Source organism: Hylobates moloch, unplaced genomic scaffold (genome assembly GCF_009828535.3).
Source record: "Hylobates moloch isolate HMO894 unplaced genomic scaffold, HMol_V3 SCAFFOLD_22, whole genome shotgun sequence".
Classification (NCBI taxonomy): Eukaryota; Metazoa; Chordata; class Mammalia; order Primates; family Hylobatidae; genus Hylobates; species Hylobates moloch.
The window spans coordinates 4,585,278-4,602,865 of record NW_026652297.1 but is presented as its reverse complement, the minus strand read 5'-3'; the positions used below and the strand labels follow the sequence as shown (position 1 = coordinate 4,602,865).

The following is a 17,588-nucleotide window of genomic DNA, read 5'->3' as shown; positions in this document are numbered from 1 at the left end:
TAAGGAAATGTTGTGACTGGTTTGATCTTCTTTCTAGACCACTAAAACTTTCTCCATATCAGCAATTAGGCTCTTTCACTTTTCACCATTCATATGTTCATTGGAGTAATATCACTTTCAATTTCCATGAAGAACTTTCCCTTTGCATTCACAGCTTGGCTAACTGGTGCTAGAAGACTAGCTTTTGGCCTGTCTCAACTTTCAACATGCCCTCCTCATTCAGCTAAATCATTTCCAGCTGTTTTATTTACAGTGAGAGATGTGCAATTGTTTCTTTCACTTGAACACTCAGAGGCCATCAGAGGATTATTAACTGGCCTAACTTCAATATTATTGTGCCCCTCCCTGGAACTCAATAATATGTGTCTGTCAAGGGGCAGTTCTTTGACAAATTAGTAAAGTCACTGGCAAAGCCAAGACTCTGGAAATAATATAATCGTGCTAATTTGGATGTTTTAGGACTCTTGGTAACCTTGATAAAGATTCATGTAATCTTCATGTGAGATCTCAAAAAGACTAGGGTAGATAGAGGAAAAAGATTGGCTCTATGTCTTGCATTCACACATAAGAAGGTATTTAAGCTAATAACAGCCACATAGCTTTCATCCATTGGGACAGCCCTTTATGTCAAAAATATTAGGCACATTGTGACCCTTATCTCATTAAAAATTCTCCTAACAATCTGATAAGGTAAGCATTGATAATACTATTTTATAGATGATAAAATTCAAGCAGCAAGAGATTAGAAAAGTTTATCAAAGTTTTTGAGTTACTAGAGAGTAGGACAGAATTAAAAACCAGGTTTGTTTGGGTCCAAACCTGTGTTTTGTTTATTTTTTCACTTATTTCTTTAACTCTAAACATTCCTAAAAGGGAAAATTCATAAAATACGTTAAATTAACCTCTGTCAGAATCATAAAAGAAATTAAGAAACAGGTTTTTAATAAACAAAGCTATACAATTTGAAAAGACAATTGACTGTAGAAGACGTTAGATTCCCAAGAACAACTTCTGTATTTATCACCAAGTATAGAAATGAGACTTTCTAAACTTGATAAGCTACAAACATTTTATTATCTTCTGAAACAATGTAGATGTTTACTCTAGCACTTCACCTGAATGAGTGGCTTTGCATTTTGTCAAAATTTTGTCCAAATAATAATTTAGGATAAATTTTGGCTTTTGTAAAATCCAAATTTTCCGGATCCAACTGTATTGACTTCTATACATCAATGCTATAATATTATACAAATAGTTTTCAGCACACAAGATTATCAGGGTCCCTGTCAATATACAGAATTGAAAACAGAAATGACAGAACTCCAGGAAATACTTGGCTGTTGACCAGGGGAGGTAAGTATTAAATTGGGAAGTTTCTTCTTTATAATGTATTTCAGCACTTCCTTTTTCTAAAAACAACAACAAAAAAAGATTCAGAAGGTTCTATGGAATCTCCAATAAAGTAGTCTCCCTCTTATCCTCAGGGGATACTTTCCAAGCCCCCGGTGGATACCTGAAACCACAGATTGTACCAAATCCTGTATATACTATGCATAAATTTTTCTTTTCTTCTTTACAATTTCATGGACATATTAATTTTACTGTAGATCTTAGGAACCTTAGCATAGGAATTTTTTTATTATTAAGTCAAAAACCTTCACTTTTACATGTAAAGGAAGACCTTATGGCCTCTCTTTGGTCTTTCCTTGACATATTCAAATTCCCAGCATTACTACTCTTGTGCTTTGGAGACATAATTAAGTAAAATAAGTTACTTCAATGCAAGCACTGTGATACTGTAAGTCAATCTGATAACCAAGATGGCTACCATGTGACTCTGGGTCTGTATACTATGGATAACATGTACAGCATGGATACACTGGACAAAGGAATGATACATTTGCCAGGCAGAACAGAGCAGGACTGTGCAAGATTTCATCATGCTACTCAGAATAAATTTAAAATTTATGAATGGTTTATTTCTGGAATTTTCCATTTAATATTTTTGGAACCTGGTTGACCACGGGTAACTGAAACTGTAGGGATCAACGCCACAAATAAAAGGTGTCTACTCTGCCAGCTTTATCTCATTTTCATTAAGCAGGTTTTTTAGTTTCAGACATGGGTTTTTAAACAAAACTATTTGTGCACAAACTTCCCATATTACCCCAGTTTTTGATCTGGATGTCTTGGTGGCAGCAGAATATCTATATAGATGTTAATTAGGGAGTTATTGTGTTGTATAAAGGGGGTCTCTGGAACTTGGCCTGAAGCAATATTCTTTGCAGGGTCCATTATTTTTATTTATATTGTATGTTTTTGGGGGTGACAAGAGTAACTAATGAAAATGACGGGTGGTGGTAAAAAGCAATGGGCTAAGGCACTCAGTAATTTACCCACTGTATTGTGTTTTGTTCTGTTTTGTGCTGCTTTTTTTGATGTTAACTGTTTACTTCCAAGCAAATAACATAACTATCCTCTATGATAGTTTTTCTATTTCTATTTGTACAATTCTTTCAAGAAAACATCTTGAATGCCTTGAAGTTCAACATAAATCCTTATGAAAAACATACTCATCCCACTATAAACATCCTTGTACTTGCTGTTTCCCCTTCATATTTCTGAAACTGGTATCACTATTCTTATAGTTTCACAAATGACATCTGTCATCACTGACCTATCTCCTTTATTCACTCTGTTCTGCTTTTTTTCTCTTTTTGCTGGATCCCTATGGTCACATTTCATAAGAAAATAATTTGTATTTTAATGGAGTACCTGAACTAAGTATTCCAGACCAGGAGGGCAGTTTGCCATAGGAGTTGGCCCTGGCATCCATGTGATTGGAATAGACTGATTTGGCATAGGATATTTGCCAGGCTGATACCGGACACGATGGGTACCACCAACTGGCTGGTACAAAGGGAAGGTACTGGGTTGCTGTGGACTGTAGTATCCCATAGGCAAGCCTCCTGGGTAGTCTGTAGGTGGAGGGACAGCTGTTCCAGGGGGTCCTGTGTTCAAAAGAAATCAAAGCGTTATATATTATTAACACTGTAAGTTAGCATAACCTTTTACATGAGATGAAATAGATCACATGACATCCACTTAAATATAACAACTTGTTCCATTTTGATTGACACTTTATGCAGATCATTGTTGCATATGACTCAACGATGTATTAGGGAGACTTATTTACATATTAATTCATTTAATCCTCTTAAACCTTATAAGATAATTATTCCTATTTCAATGGTACAAAAATAAGTTTTGAAACATTAGAAGAAACATGTTAGCTTCTTAATAAATTAGGTTCCTCCTTGGAGATAATAAACTTACGTAATGAGGTTGTAGTGGGATTAATTACTAATGTATTAATTACTAATGTATAGTTACTAACATATAATTACTCCTGCAAATTTTTATTATGTCTATTGTTATTATTTATGGTTACATACATAATGTTTACTTTATTTCAAAGGAATGCTTTTAATGAATTATTTTAGGTTGCCTTGATCCCATCACTTGTACATATCTTCATCATCGAGTTCTCAGACTGGTCCCCAACCCTGACCTCTTTTAGATTCAATTTCTTGAAGTTATTTTCTTAGTAGTTGTGCTGCTATAACAAAATACCACAAACTGTGTGGCTTAAACAACAAGCATTTCTTTCTTACAGTTCTGGAGGCTGGGAAGTTCAAAGACAAATGTTAGCATGGTCAAACCTGGTGAGAGACTTTCCTGGTGTGCAGATGTTCACCTTCTTGCTATATGCTCAGAGTGAAGGGGGAGAGAGAGAGACAGAAAGAGAATCCCTGTCATGTCTCCTCTTATAGGGCATGAGTGCCATCATGGGGGCTCCACTCTTTTAATTTAATTTTCTCCGAAAGGCCCTACTTCCAAGTAACATCACATTGGGAAATGGGGCTTCAATATTTGAATTTGGGGGGCATATAAACATTCAGCCCACAGCACTTATCTCCCTATCATTTCTCCCCATTCCACCTTCAATCAGAGATCTGATGAATTATCTTTGTCATTATAAGTCTGTCAAGGAACCTAGATTTCCTTAAATGGATACAACATTTTATCATGCTTTAAGAGCACAGTCTACATATTCAATGCAATTCCCATCAAAATACTATCATCATTCTTCACAGAACTACAAAAAAAAATCCTAAAATTCATATGCAACCAAAAAAGAGCCTGCATAGCCAAAGCAAAACTAAGTAGGTGAAAAGAACAAATCTGGAGGCATCACATTACTTGATTTCAAATGATACTATAAGGACCAAAACAAGATGGTACTGGTATAAAAATAGGCACATAGACCAAATGGAACAGAATAGGGAACCCAAAAATAAACCCAAATACAGCCAACTGATCTTTGGACAAAGCAAACAAAACACAAAGTGGGGAAAGGACACCCTATTCAACAAATGGTGCTGGGATAATTGGCTAGCCACATGTATGAGAATGAAACTGGATCCTCATCTCTCACCTTACACAAAAATCAACACAAGATGGATCAAGGACTTAAATCTAAGACCTGAAACTATAAAAATTCTAGAATATAATATCAGAAAAACCCTTCTAGATATTGGCTTAGGCAAAGACTTCATGACCAAAAACCCAAAAGCAAATGCAACAAAAGCAATGATAAATAGCTGGGACTTAATTAAACTAAAGAGCTTTTGCACAGCAAAAAGAACAGTCAGCAGAGTAAACAGACAACCCAGAGTGGGAGAAAATCTTCACGATCTATACATCTGACAAAGGACTAATATCCAGAATCTACAAGGAACTCAAACAAATTAGCAAGAAAATACAAACAATCCCATCAAAAAGCGGGCTAAGGACATGAATAGACAATTCTCAAAAGAAGATACACAAATGGGCAACAAACATATGAAAAAATACTGAGCATCACTAATCATCAGGGAAACGTAAATCAAAACCGCAATGTAATAACACCTTATTCCCGCAAGAATGGCCATAATAAAAAAATCAAAAAATAATAGATGTTGACATGGATGCGGTGAACAGGGAACACTTCTACACTGCTGGTGGGAATGTAAACTAGTATAACCACTATGGAAAACAGTGTGGAGATTCCTTAAAGAACTAAAAGTAGAACTACCATTTGATCCAGCAATCCCACTACTGGGGTATTTATCCAGAGGAAAAGAAGTCAAAAAAGATACTTGCATATGCATGTTTATAGCAGCACAATTCACTGCTATAATACGGAACTAGCCCAAATGCCCATCAATCAACGAGTGGATAAAGAAAAATGTGAGAGAGAGATATATATATATGATATATATATATGATGGAATACTACTCAGCCATAAAAAGGAATGTATTAATGGCATTCACAGCAACCTGGATGCGATTGGAGACTATTATACTAAGGAAAGTAATTCAGGAATGGAAAACCAAACATCGTATGTTCTCACATGTAAGTGGGAGCTAAGCTACGAGGATGCAAAGGCATAGAAATGATAGAATGGAATGGACTTTGGGGGCTCGGGGAATGATGGGAAGGGGGTGAGGGATAAAAGGCTACAAATTGGGTTCAGTGTATACTGCTTGGCTAATGGGTGCACCAGAATCTCACAAATCACCACTAAAGAACTTACTCATGTAACCAAATACCACCTGTTCCCTAAAAACCTATGGAAATAAAATATTTTTTAAAAAGAGTACTCATAAAAATGAATAAGTACACAACAGCTAATGTAGCTAATGTTTGACTTTAGGAATTTTTTTATCAAGGTCTCTTAAGATAAGCAGTGGTAACTTTGCATTTCACTATGATTTTTTTAAATTCAAAGAATTGCCAACAATAAGTATGAGAATGCCATTACTGCATATCTGTCTAGGTCTGGTTACCAGGAATTTTTTGAATAACTGATCATTGTTAATTTATTTTTGTTTCACTTCCCAAGTTTTTAAGATTAATTAAAATTTATAAATAACTGGATCTTGGTTGTCTACCCAGAAATATGCAACAGACCCTAACTTACTGCTAAGGTGTTGTAGCTCTAACTGAAATCCTGTGAGTAGTAGAGCCACAAGCAGCCCACAAGTGATGTTCTCTGAACTGTCGGGAAGGCCAGGCTCAGATAAAGAAAGGTTTTTCTCCTTTAATAGAGAATTTAAGGAATAACATCCTGTGGTTGAAAACAAAATACATTATGTAAGTCAAGATATTTTATGTTAAGATTTCAGTATAGTCGTCCCTTGATATTCTTAAAGGATTGGTTCCAGGACTCCCTCAAATACCAAAACCTACAAATGCTTAAGTCCCTTATATAAAATGGTGTAGTACTTGCATGTAACCTACTCACAGCCTCCCATATACTTTAAATGATGTCTAGATTACTTATAATAGCTAATACAACGTAAATGCTAATATAAATTGTTTTCATGTTATTTTTATTGTATGATTTTGTCATTTTTAATTGTGCTTTTAAAATATTTTTAATTCACACTTTTTTGAATCCATGGATGAAGAATTCACAAATATAGGGGTCCAACTGTGGATCTATTTTAGTTTAAATTAAATAAAAACTTTTTATTAGCAGGGAATACTAGCTAAGACTTGAACTGTAAAATCTGAAGTCTTGGTGACAAGACATGAAGGCAATTTTTAAAAATGGAACTAGATTTTCAAAGGCAGATGTTTAAATTTAGAGAAAAAAATCACCTCAACACAGTTTCTTAAATTGTGGCTCAATATACTAACTCCTTCAAAATAATCTGGAGTTCCTAGTAAAATTCCAGATTCTGGGCCTCATTCCAACGTATTGCATCAGGATTTCTACGGCAAAACTTGAGATTAACAAAACATTTTATTTCATTGACCATTTTTAAAATGTACAATTCAGTGGTTTTAAGTATATTCTCAAAGTTGTGCAACCATCACTGCCACCTAAACCCAGAATTTTCATTATACCAGAAAGAACACCCATACCCATGAGCAGCAATTTCCATCTCCTCTTCCCCATAGTCCCTGAAAACCACTACTATCTGTGGATTTGCCTAATCTACACTTTTCATATAAATGAAAACATACAATAGGCCTTTATGTCTGTTTTTTTTTTACACTTAGCATGTTTTCAAGGTTCATCCATGTTGTAGCACATATAAGTACTTAATTCCATTTTATGGCTAAGTAGTATTCTGTTGTGTGGATATATCACATTTTAGGTGTCCTTTAATCAGTCAATGGACATTTAGGTTGTTTTCACTCTGGGCTATTATAAATAACACTGCTGTGATCCTCCACGTACAAGTTTTAGTGTGGACGTGGACATATGTTTTCAGTTCTCTAGCTAAGAGTGAAATTAGCTGAAATATTTGGTAACGGCATTATTAACTGCCAAACAGTTTTCCAAAGTGGCTTTACAATTTTACGTCCACTTGCAAATATGAGAGTTCTACTTTCTCCACATTCTCCACCAATACTTGTTATTGTCTGTTTTTATTTTAGTCATCTTAGTGGGTATGAAGTTGTATCTTATTGTGATTTTTACTTGCATTTTTCTGATTACTAATGATGTTCAGCATCTTTTCATGTGCTTATTGGCCATTTGTATATCTCCTTTGGAGAACTATTAAATCTTTTGCCTACTTTAAAACTGAATCATTTGTCTTTTTATTGTTGCATTCTAAATGTTTTTTATAGATTCAAGATAAAAGTCTCTTGCCAGATAGTTTGCAAGTGTTTTCTCTCATTTTGTAGGTTGTCTTTTCTCTTTGATAGTGTCCTTAGATATACAAACCTTTTTAATTGTTATGAAGTCAAATTTATTTTTTGTCGGTTGGTTGTGCTTTAGAGTGTCATATCATATCTAAGAAACTACTGCCTAATCCAAGGACGTAAATACTTACATCTATATCTTGTAAAAGTTTTATAGTTTTCACTCTTAGACATAGGTCTTTCAAACACATAGATCTTTGATTCATTTAGAGTTTTTGTGTTTAGGGTGAGACACAGTTTCAAATCATTCTTTTGTATGTTGATACTCATTTGTCTCAGATCCTTTGTTGAAAAGAATATTCTTTCCCTATTGAATTATTTTGACATGCTTGTCAAAAATCAGTTGGCCACAGATGTTTGGGTTTATTTCTTAGACTCTCAATTCTATCTCATTGGTCTGTATGTCTATCTTTATGCCAGCACTGTGGTATTGACTTCTGTAGCTTTATAGTAAATTGGAAATTGGGAATTGTGAGTCCTCCAATTTTTTTTTTCAAGATTGTTTAGGCTATTCTGAATCCTTTACATTTCCATACGTATTTGAGGAATAGCCTGTCAATTAAAAAAATTCCACTGTGATAAGAATTGCGTTGAATCTGTAGATCAATTTAAGGAGCTTTTCCATTTAACAATATTTACTTTTCAAACCTGTAAAATGCCTTTCCACTTACGTAGTCTTCTTTAATTTCCTTCAACAATGTTTTATAGTTTTCAATATGGAATATATTTTACTCCTTTTATTAAAGTTACTTCTGAGTATGTTATTTTTAATGTTATTGTATGTGGAATTATAATTTTAATTTCTTTTTACATTGTTCATTGTTAATATATAGAAATACTTTTGGATTTCTGTATTATGATCTTATATCCTAACGCACTGCTGAACTTATTTATTGTGCTGTTTGTGGGTATATATGGGGTTTTTTTTTTTTTTAGACAGGGTCTCAGTCTGTCACCCAGGCTGAAGTGCAGTAGTATGATCATAGTTCACTGCAGTCTCAAATCCCTGAACTCAATCGATCCTTCCACCCTAGCCTCCAAGTAACTGGGACTACAGGAGTACAGGAGCATACCACTGCACCCAACTCAGACTTTTCACATATATAGAATCATGTCTTCCGCCAACGGAGATGGTTTTGTTTCTTTCTTTCAATCTGGATGAATTTTCTTTCCTTTTCTTGACTAATTGCTCTGGCTAGAACTTCCAGTACAATGCTGAATAGAAGTGGCAAGAAAGATACCCTGTCTCATTCTTGATCTTAGATGAAATGAACGTTTTCAGTCTTTACTCCTAAATATAATTTTTGGTGTGAGTTTTTCCATAGGTACTCGTTTATCAGATTGAGGGAGTTCCTCCTATTTCTAGTTTCTTAAGTGTTTTTATCATGCAGAATGTTGTATTTTGTCAAGTGTGATTTCTGTGCTTACTGATGTGGTCATGTGGTGTTTGTACTATATTCTATTAATAAAGTACATACATTGATATGTTTTAATATGATATTTAATATGATAAACCAATCTTTCATCCATGGGATAAATCCCACTTGGTCATGGTGTTTAATCCTTTTTTATGTTCCTAAATCTGGTTTGCTAGTAATTTGTTGAGCAAGTCTGATTCTATATTTATTAGGGATATGATCTTTAGTTTTCTTTTCTTGTAATATCTATGTTAGATTTTGCCAATTGGGTAATACTGGCCTCTAGAATTAGCTAGGAAGAATTCACTATTCTTTCATTTCTATGGAAGACATTGTACATGCCTGGTAATAAAACGAACTTCATGCAGGAGGGAGCCAAGATGGCGGAATAGGAACAGCTCCAGTCTACAGCTCCCAGCGTGAGCGACGCAGAAGACGGGTGATTTCTGCATTTCCATCTGAGGTACCAAGTTCATCTCACTAGGGAGTGCCAAACAGTGGGTGCAGGACAGTCGGTGCAACGCGACGTGCGCGAGCTGAGCCGAAGCAGGGCGAGGCATTGCCTCACTTGGGAAGTGCAAGGGGTCAGGGAGTGCCCTTTCCTAGTCAAAGAAAGGGGTGAAAGACGGCACCTGGAAACTCGGGTCACTCCCACCCTAATACTGCGCTTTTCCAATGGGCTTGGAAAACGGCACAGCAGGAGATCGTGTCCCGCACCTGGCTCGGAGGGTCCTACGCCCACGGAGTCTTGCTGATGGCTAGCACAGCAGTCTGAGATCAAACTGCAAGGCGGCAGCAAGACTGGGGGAGGGGCGACCGCCATTGCCCAGGCTTGCTTAGGTAAACAAAGCAGCCAGGAAGCTCGAACTGGGTGGAGCCCACCACAGCTCAAGGAGACCTGCCTGCCTCCGTAGGCTCCACCTCTGGGGGCAGGGCACAGACAAACAAAAAGACAGGAGTAATCTCTGCAGACTTAAATGTCCCTGTCTAACAGCTTTGAAGAGAGTAGTGGTTCTCCCAGCACGCAGCTGGAGATCTGAGAACGGACAGACTGCCTCCTAAAGTGGGTCCCTGACCCCTGAGCAGCCTAACTGGGAGGCACCCCCCAGTAGGGACAGACTGACACCTCACTCGGCCGGGTACTCCTCTGAGACAAAACTTCCTGAGGAATGATCAGACAGCTGAATTTGTAGTTCACGAAAATCCGCTGTTCTGCAGCCACCGCTGCTGACACCCAGCCAAACAGGGTCTGGAGTGGACCTCTAGCAAACTCCAACAGACCTGCAGCTGAGGGTCCTGTCTGTTAGAAGGAAAACTAACAAACAGAAAGGACACCCACACCAAAAACCCATCTGTACATCACCATCATCAAAGACCAAAAGTAGAAAAAACTACAAAGATGGAGAGAAAACAGAGCAGAAAAACTGGAAACTCTAAAAAGCAGAGCACCTCTCCTCCTCCAAAGGAACGCAGTTCCTCACCAGCAACGGAACAAAGCTGGACTGAGAATGACTTTGACAAGTTGAGAGAAGAAGGCTTCAGATGATCAAACTACTCCGAGCTACAGGAGGAAATTCAAACCAATGGCAAAGAAGTTAAAAACTTTGGAAAAAAAATTAGACGAATGTATAACTAAAATGACCAATGCAGAGAAGTGCTTAAAGGAGCCGATGGAGCTGAAAGCCAAGTTTCGAGAACTATGTGAAGAATACAGAAGCCTCAGCAGCCGATGCGATCAACTGGAAGAAAGGGTAACAGTGATGGAAGATGAAATGAATGAAATGAAGTGAGAAGGGAAGTTTAGAGAAAAAAGAATAAAAAGAAACAAACAAAGCCTCCAAGAAATATGGGACTATGTGAAAAGACCAAACCTATGTCTGATTGGTGTACCTGAAAATGACAGGGAGAATGGAACCAAGTTGGAAAACACTCGGCAGGATATTATCCAGGAGAACTTCCCCAATCTAGCAAGGCAGGCCAACATTCAGATTCAGGAAATACAGAGAACGCCACAAAGATACTCCTCAAGAAGAGCAACTCCAAGACACATAATTGTCAGATTCACCAAAGTTGAAATGAAGAAAAAAATGTTAAGGGCAGCCAGAGAGAAAGGTCGGGTTACGCACAAAGGGAAGCCCATCAGACTAACAGCTGATCTCTCGGCAGAAACTCTACAAGCCAGAAGAGAGCGGGGGCCAATATTCAACATTCTTAAAGAAAAGAATTTTCAACCCAGAATTTCATATCCAGCCAAACTAAGCTGCATAAGTGAAGGAGAAATAAAATACTTTACAGACAAGCAAATGCTGAGTGATTTTGTCACCACCAGGCCTGCCCTAAAAGAGCTCCTGAAGGAAGCACTAAACATGGAAAGGAACAACGAGTACCAGCCACTGCAAAAACATGCCAAATTGTAAAGACCATCGAGGCTAGGAAGAAACTGCATCAACTAACGAGCAAAATAACCAACTAACATCATAATGACAGGATCACATTCACACATAACAATATTAACGTTAAATGTAAATGGGATAAATGCTCCAATTGAAAGACACAGACTGGCAAATTGGATAAGGAGTCAAGACCCATCAGTGTGCTGTATTCAGGAAACCCATCTCACGTGCAGAGACACACATAGACTTAAAATAAAGGGATGGAGGAAGATCTACCTAGCAAATGGAAAACAAAAAAAGGCAGGGGTTGCAATCCTAGTCTCTGATAAAATAGACTTTAAACCAACAAAGATCAAAAGAGACAAAGAAGGCCATTACATAATGGTAAAGGGATCAATTCAACAAGAAGAGCTAACTATCCTAAATATATATGCACCCAATACAGGAGCACCCAGATTCATAAAGCAAGTCCTGAGTGACCTACAAAGAGACTTAGACACCCACACAATAATAATGGGAGATTTTAACACCCCACTGTCAACATTAGACAGATCAACGAGACACAAAGTTAACAAGGATACCCAGGAATTGAATTCAGCTCAGCACCAAGTGGACCTAATAGACATCTACAGAACTCTCCACCCCAAATCAACAGAATATACATTTTTTTCAGCACCACACCACACCTATTCCAAAATTGACCACATAGTTGGAAGTAAAGCTCTCCTCAGCAAATGTAAAAGAACAGAAATTATAACAAACTGTCTCTCAGACCACAGTGCAATCAAACTACAACCCAGGATTAAGAAACTCACTCAAAACCGCTCAACTACATGGAAACTGAACAACCTGCTCCTGAATGACTACTGGGTACATAATGAAATGAAGGCAGAAATAAAGATGTTCTTTGAAACCAACGAGAACAAAGACACAACATACCAGAATCTCTGGGACACATTCAAAGCACTGTGTAGAGGGAAATTTATAGCACTAAATGCCCACTAGAGAAAGCAGGAAAGATCCAAAATTGACACCCTAACATTACAATTAAAAGAACTAGAAAAGCAAGAGCAAACACATTCAAAAGCTAGCAGAAGGCAAGCAGTAACTAAAATCAGAGCAGAACTGAAGGAAATAGAGACACAAAAAACCCTTCAAAAAATTAATGAATCCAGGAGCTGGTTTTCTGAAAAGATCAACGAAATTGATAGACCACCAGAAAGACTAATAAAGAAGAAAAGAGAGAAGAATCAAATAGATGCAATAAAAAATGAAAAAGGGGATATCACCACTGATCCCACAGAAATACAAACTACCATCAGACAATACTACAAACACCTCTATGCAAATAAACTAGAAAATCTAGAAGAAATGGATAAATTCCTCAAGACATACACCCTCCCAAGACTAAACCAGGAAGAAGTTGAATCTCTGAATAGACCAATAACAGGCTCTGAAATTGTGGCAATAATCAGTAGCTTACCAACCAAAAAGAGTCCAGGACCTGATGGATTCACAGCCGAATTCTACCAGAGGTACAAGGAGGAACTGGTACCATTCCTTCTGAAACTATTCCAATCAATAGAAAAAGAGGGAATCCTCCCTAACTCATTTTATGAGGCCAGCATCATCCTGATACCAAAGCCTGGCAGAGACATAACCAAAAAAGAGAATTTCAGACCAATATCCTTGATGAACATTGATGCAAGAATCCTCAATAAAATACTGGCAAACCGAATCCAGCAGCATATCAAAAAGCTTATCGACCATGATCAAGTGGGCTTCATCCCTGGGATGCAAGACTGGTTCAACATAAGCAAATCAATAAATGTAATCCAGCATATAAACAGAACCAAAGACAAAAACCACATGATTATCTCAATAGATGCAGAAAAGGCCTTTGACAAAATTCAACAGCGCTTCATGCTAAAAACTCTCAATAAATTAGGTATTGATGGGATGTATCTCAAAATAATAAGAGCTATCTATGACAAACCCACAGCCAATATCATACTGAATGGGCAAAAACTGGAAGCATTCCCTTTGATAACTGGCACAAGACAGGGATGCCCTCTCTCACCACTACTATTCAACATAGTGTTGGAAGTTCTGGCCAGGGCAATCAGGCAGGAGAAGGAAATAAAGGGTATTCAATTAGGAAAAGAGGAAGTCAAATTGTCTCTGCAGATTACACGATTGTATATCTAGAAAACCCCATTGTCTCAGCCCAAAATCTCCTTAAGCTGATAAGCAACTTCAGCAAAGTCTCAGGATACAAAATCAATGTACAAAAATCACAAGCATTCTTGTACACCAATAACAGACAAACAGAGAGCCAAATCATGAGTGAACTCCCATTCACAATTGCTTCAAAGAGAATAAAATACCTAGGAATCCAACTTACAAGGGACGTGAAGGATCTCTTCAAGGAGAACTACAAACCACTGCTCAATGAAATAAAAGAGGATACAAACAAATGGAAGAACATTCCATGCTCATGGGTTGGAAGAATCAATATCGTGAAAATGGCCATTCTGCCCAAGGTGATTTATAGATTCAATGCCAATCCCATCAAGCTACCTATGACTCTCTTCACAGAATTGGAAAAAACTACTTTAAAGTTCATACGGAACCAAAAAAGAGCCCACATCGCCAAGTCAATCCTAAGCCAAAAGAACAAAGCTGGAGACATCACGCTACCTGACTTCAAACTATACTACAAGGCTACAGTAACCAAACCAGCATGGTACTGGTACCAAAACAGAGACATAGATCAATGGAACAGAATAGAGCCCTCAGAAATAATGCCGCATATCTACAACTATCTGATCTTTGACAAACCTGACAAAAACAAGCAATGGGATAAGGATTCCCTATTGAATAAATGGTGCTGGGAAAACTGGCTAGCCATATGTAGAAAGCTGAAACTGGATCCCTTCCTTACACCTTATACAAAAATTAATTCAAGATGGATTAAAGACTTACATGTTAGACCTAAAACCATAAAAACCCTAGAAGAAAACCTAGGCAATACCATTCAGGACATAGGCATGGGCAAGGACTTCATGTCTAAAACACAAAAAGCAATGGCAACAAAAGCCAAAATTGACAAATGGGATCTAATTAAACTAAAGAGCTTCTGCACAGCAAAAGAAACTACCATCAGGGTGAAAAGGCAACCTCCAAAATGGGAGAAAATTTTCACAACCTACTCATCTCACAAAGAGCTACTATCCAGAATCTACAAGGAACTCAAACAAATTTACAAGAAAAAAACAAACAACCCCATCAAAAAGTGGGCAAAGGACATGGACAGACATTTCTCAAAAGAAGACATTTATGCAGCCAAAAAAACACATGAAAAAATGCTCATCATCACTAGCCATCAGAGAAATGCAAATCAAAACCACAATGAGATAACATCTCACACCAGTTAGAATGGCCACCATTAAAAAGTCAGAAAACAACGGGTGCTGGAGAGGATGTGGAGACTGTTAGTGGGACTGTAAACTAGTTCAACCATTGTGGAAGTCAGTGTGGCAATTCCTCGGGGATCTAGAACTAGAAATACCATTTGACCCAGCCATCCTATTACTGGGTATATACCCAAAGGACTATAAATCATGCTGCTATAAAGACATATGCACACGTATGTTTACTGCGGCACTATTCACAATAGCAAAGACTTGGAACCAACCAAATGTCCAACAATGATAGACTGGATTAAGAAAATGTGGCACATATACACCATGGAATACTATGCAGCCATAAAAAATGATGAGTTCATGTCCTTTGTAGGGACATGGATGAAACTGGAAACCATCATTCTTAGTAAACTATCGCAAGGACAAAAAACCAAACACCGCATGTTCTCACTCATAGGTGGGAATTGAACAATGAGAACACATGGACACAGGAAGGGGAACATCACACTCCGGGGACTGTTGTGGGGTGCGGGGAGCGGGGAGGGACAGCATTAGGAGATATACCTAATGTAAATGACAAGTTAATGGGTGCAGCACACCAACATGGCACATGGATACATATGTAGCAAACCTGCACATTGTGCACATGTACCCTAAAACTTAAAGTATAATAATAATAATAATAATAATAACCTTCATGCAGCATTTAGTAAAATTTCTTTTTTTTTTTTTTTGTGATGTAGTCTCAACTGTCACCCAGGCTGAAGTACAGTGGTGTGATCTTTGCTTACTGCAACTTCTGCATCCTGGGATCAAGCCATTCTCCTGTCTCAGCCTCCCATGTAGCTGGGATTACAGGCACCTGTCGGCTAATTTTTGTATTTTTAGTAGAGATGGGATTTCGCCATGTTGGTCAGGCTGGTCTCAAATTCCTGACCTCAGGTGATCCACCTGCCTCGGATTCCCAAAGTACTGGGATTACAGGCATGAGCCACCGCGCCTGGCCAAAATTGACTATTGAAGCCATTTGGGCCTTAGCTTTATTTTGTGGAAAAGTTTTAAATGACTAATTTAATCTCTTTACTTGTTATATAAGTCTGTTAAAGTTGCTGTTTCTTCTTGAGTCAATTTCAATTGTTTGTATCTTTCTAGGAACTTGTCCATTCATCTAGGTTTCCTATTGGCATACAATAAATTGTACACACAATTGTTCATATTATTCCCTTAAGATAATTTTCAATTTCTCTATGGTAAAATCCTTTCATTCCTGATTTTAGTAATTTGAGGTGTTTTATTTTTATTTTTGGTTAGTTTGACTTAAGGTTTCTTAATTTTGTTGATGCTCTCAAAGAACAAATTTTTGGTTTTGTTGATTTTGTTTATTGTTCTTTTTTCTATTTCATTTATTTCTGCTCTAATCTTTATTATTTCCTACCTCTTGGCTTGGTTATTCCTTAAGGTGGAAAGTTTGATTACTGATTTGATATCTTCCTTTTTTTAAATGGAGGTATTTATAGCTATAAATTTTCCTCTAAGCACTTCTTCAGCTATATCTCATATGTTTTGGTATACTGTTGTTTTGTTTTCATCATCTCAAAGTACATTCTAATTTCCCTGTGTGTGATTTTTTTTTTTTGCCCCTACTGTCATTTAAAAGTATTCTTCTACCACTAGGGTAGAAGAATATACTCTACATCATTTTAATTGTTTTAAATTTGTTGAGACTTGTTTCATGACCTAACCACAATACAGTAGAATGCCATATGTTTCAAGAAGAATGTGTATTATGCTGTTGTTGGGTAGAGTGTTCTATTATGCTATTATGTCTAGAGTGTCTGTTGTAGATTGTCTGTTGTGCCCAGTTTCGTTTATAGTGTTGTTCAGATCTTCTGTGTCCTTTTTGATGTTCTGCTTAGCTGTTCTATCTATTATTGTAAGTGGGGTGTAACAGTCTCCAACTATTATTTATTGTATTATCTATTTCACCCTTCAATTCTACCAGTTTTACTTCATATATTTTGGAGCATTGTTTTTATGTGTATATATGAATATACTTGTTCTGTCTTCTTGATGACTGACATTTTTATTATTATAAAATGACCATCATCTCTAGTAATAATTTTTTTCTCAAAGTATATTTTGTCTGGTATTTCCTCAATTCTTATCAACTACTAAGTTTGAGAAACTCTGTTTTGATACAGCATTTTACAAACTGAAGATATATTCATAGAGTATTAAAATCAATTTAATAATTCAAATATTAATTTTTGAAAATATAGTTAACTAAAGAATAAAATAGAAAATATGAAACTGTATTATTAGTATACTATATACTCACTTTATATTCAGTATTGTCTAGTGAAACTCGTGTTACTTATATATAAATATATTGAATATATACATATGCATTGTTCACTATGTGTTATATTAGATTATCATCAAGAATATTTGAAAGCCAATGATTTAAAGATCCTTTTATTTAACTAATATAAGGACAGCAAAGATTCTATTCTGAAATGAAAAAGATGGAATCAACATTGCAGCACTGCAATGTATAATCACATAAATTCTTGTTTTTACTATGGTT

At 36.7% G+C, this 17,588-nt stretch overlaps 1 protein-coding gene across 2 annotated transcripts in view; it reads right to left on the bottom strand.

Moving 5' to 3' along the window:
• Nucleotides 1-17,588, bottom strand: part of PLSCR4 (phospholipid scramblase 4) — a 67,174-nt gene that overhangs the window by 9,645 nt on the left and 39,941 nt on the right. For both annotated transcript variants that reach the window (XM_058433637.1, XM_032143592.2), the window contains one exon: nucleotides 2,776-3,011. In XM_058433637.1, the coding sequence (XP_058289620.1) occupies nucleotides 2,776-3,011 (236 nt within the window). The remainder of the gene's footprint in view (nucleotides 1-2,775; nucleotides 3,012-17,588) is intronic.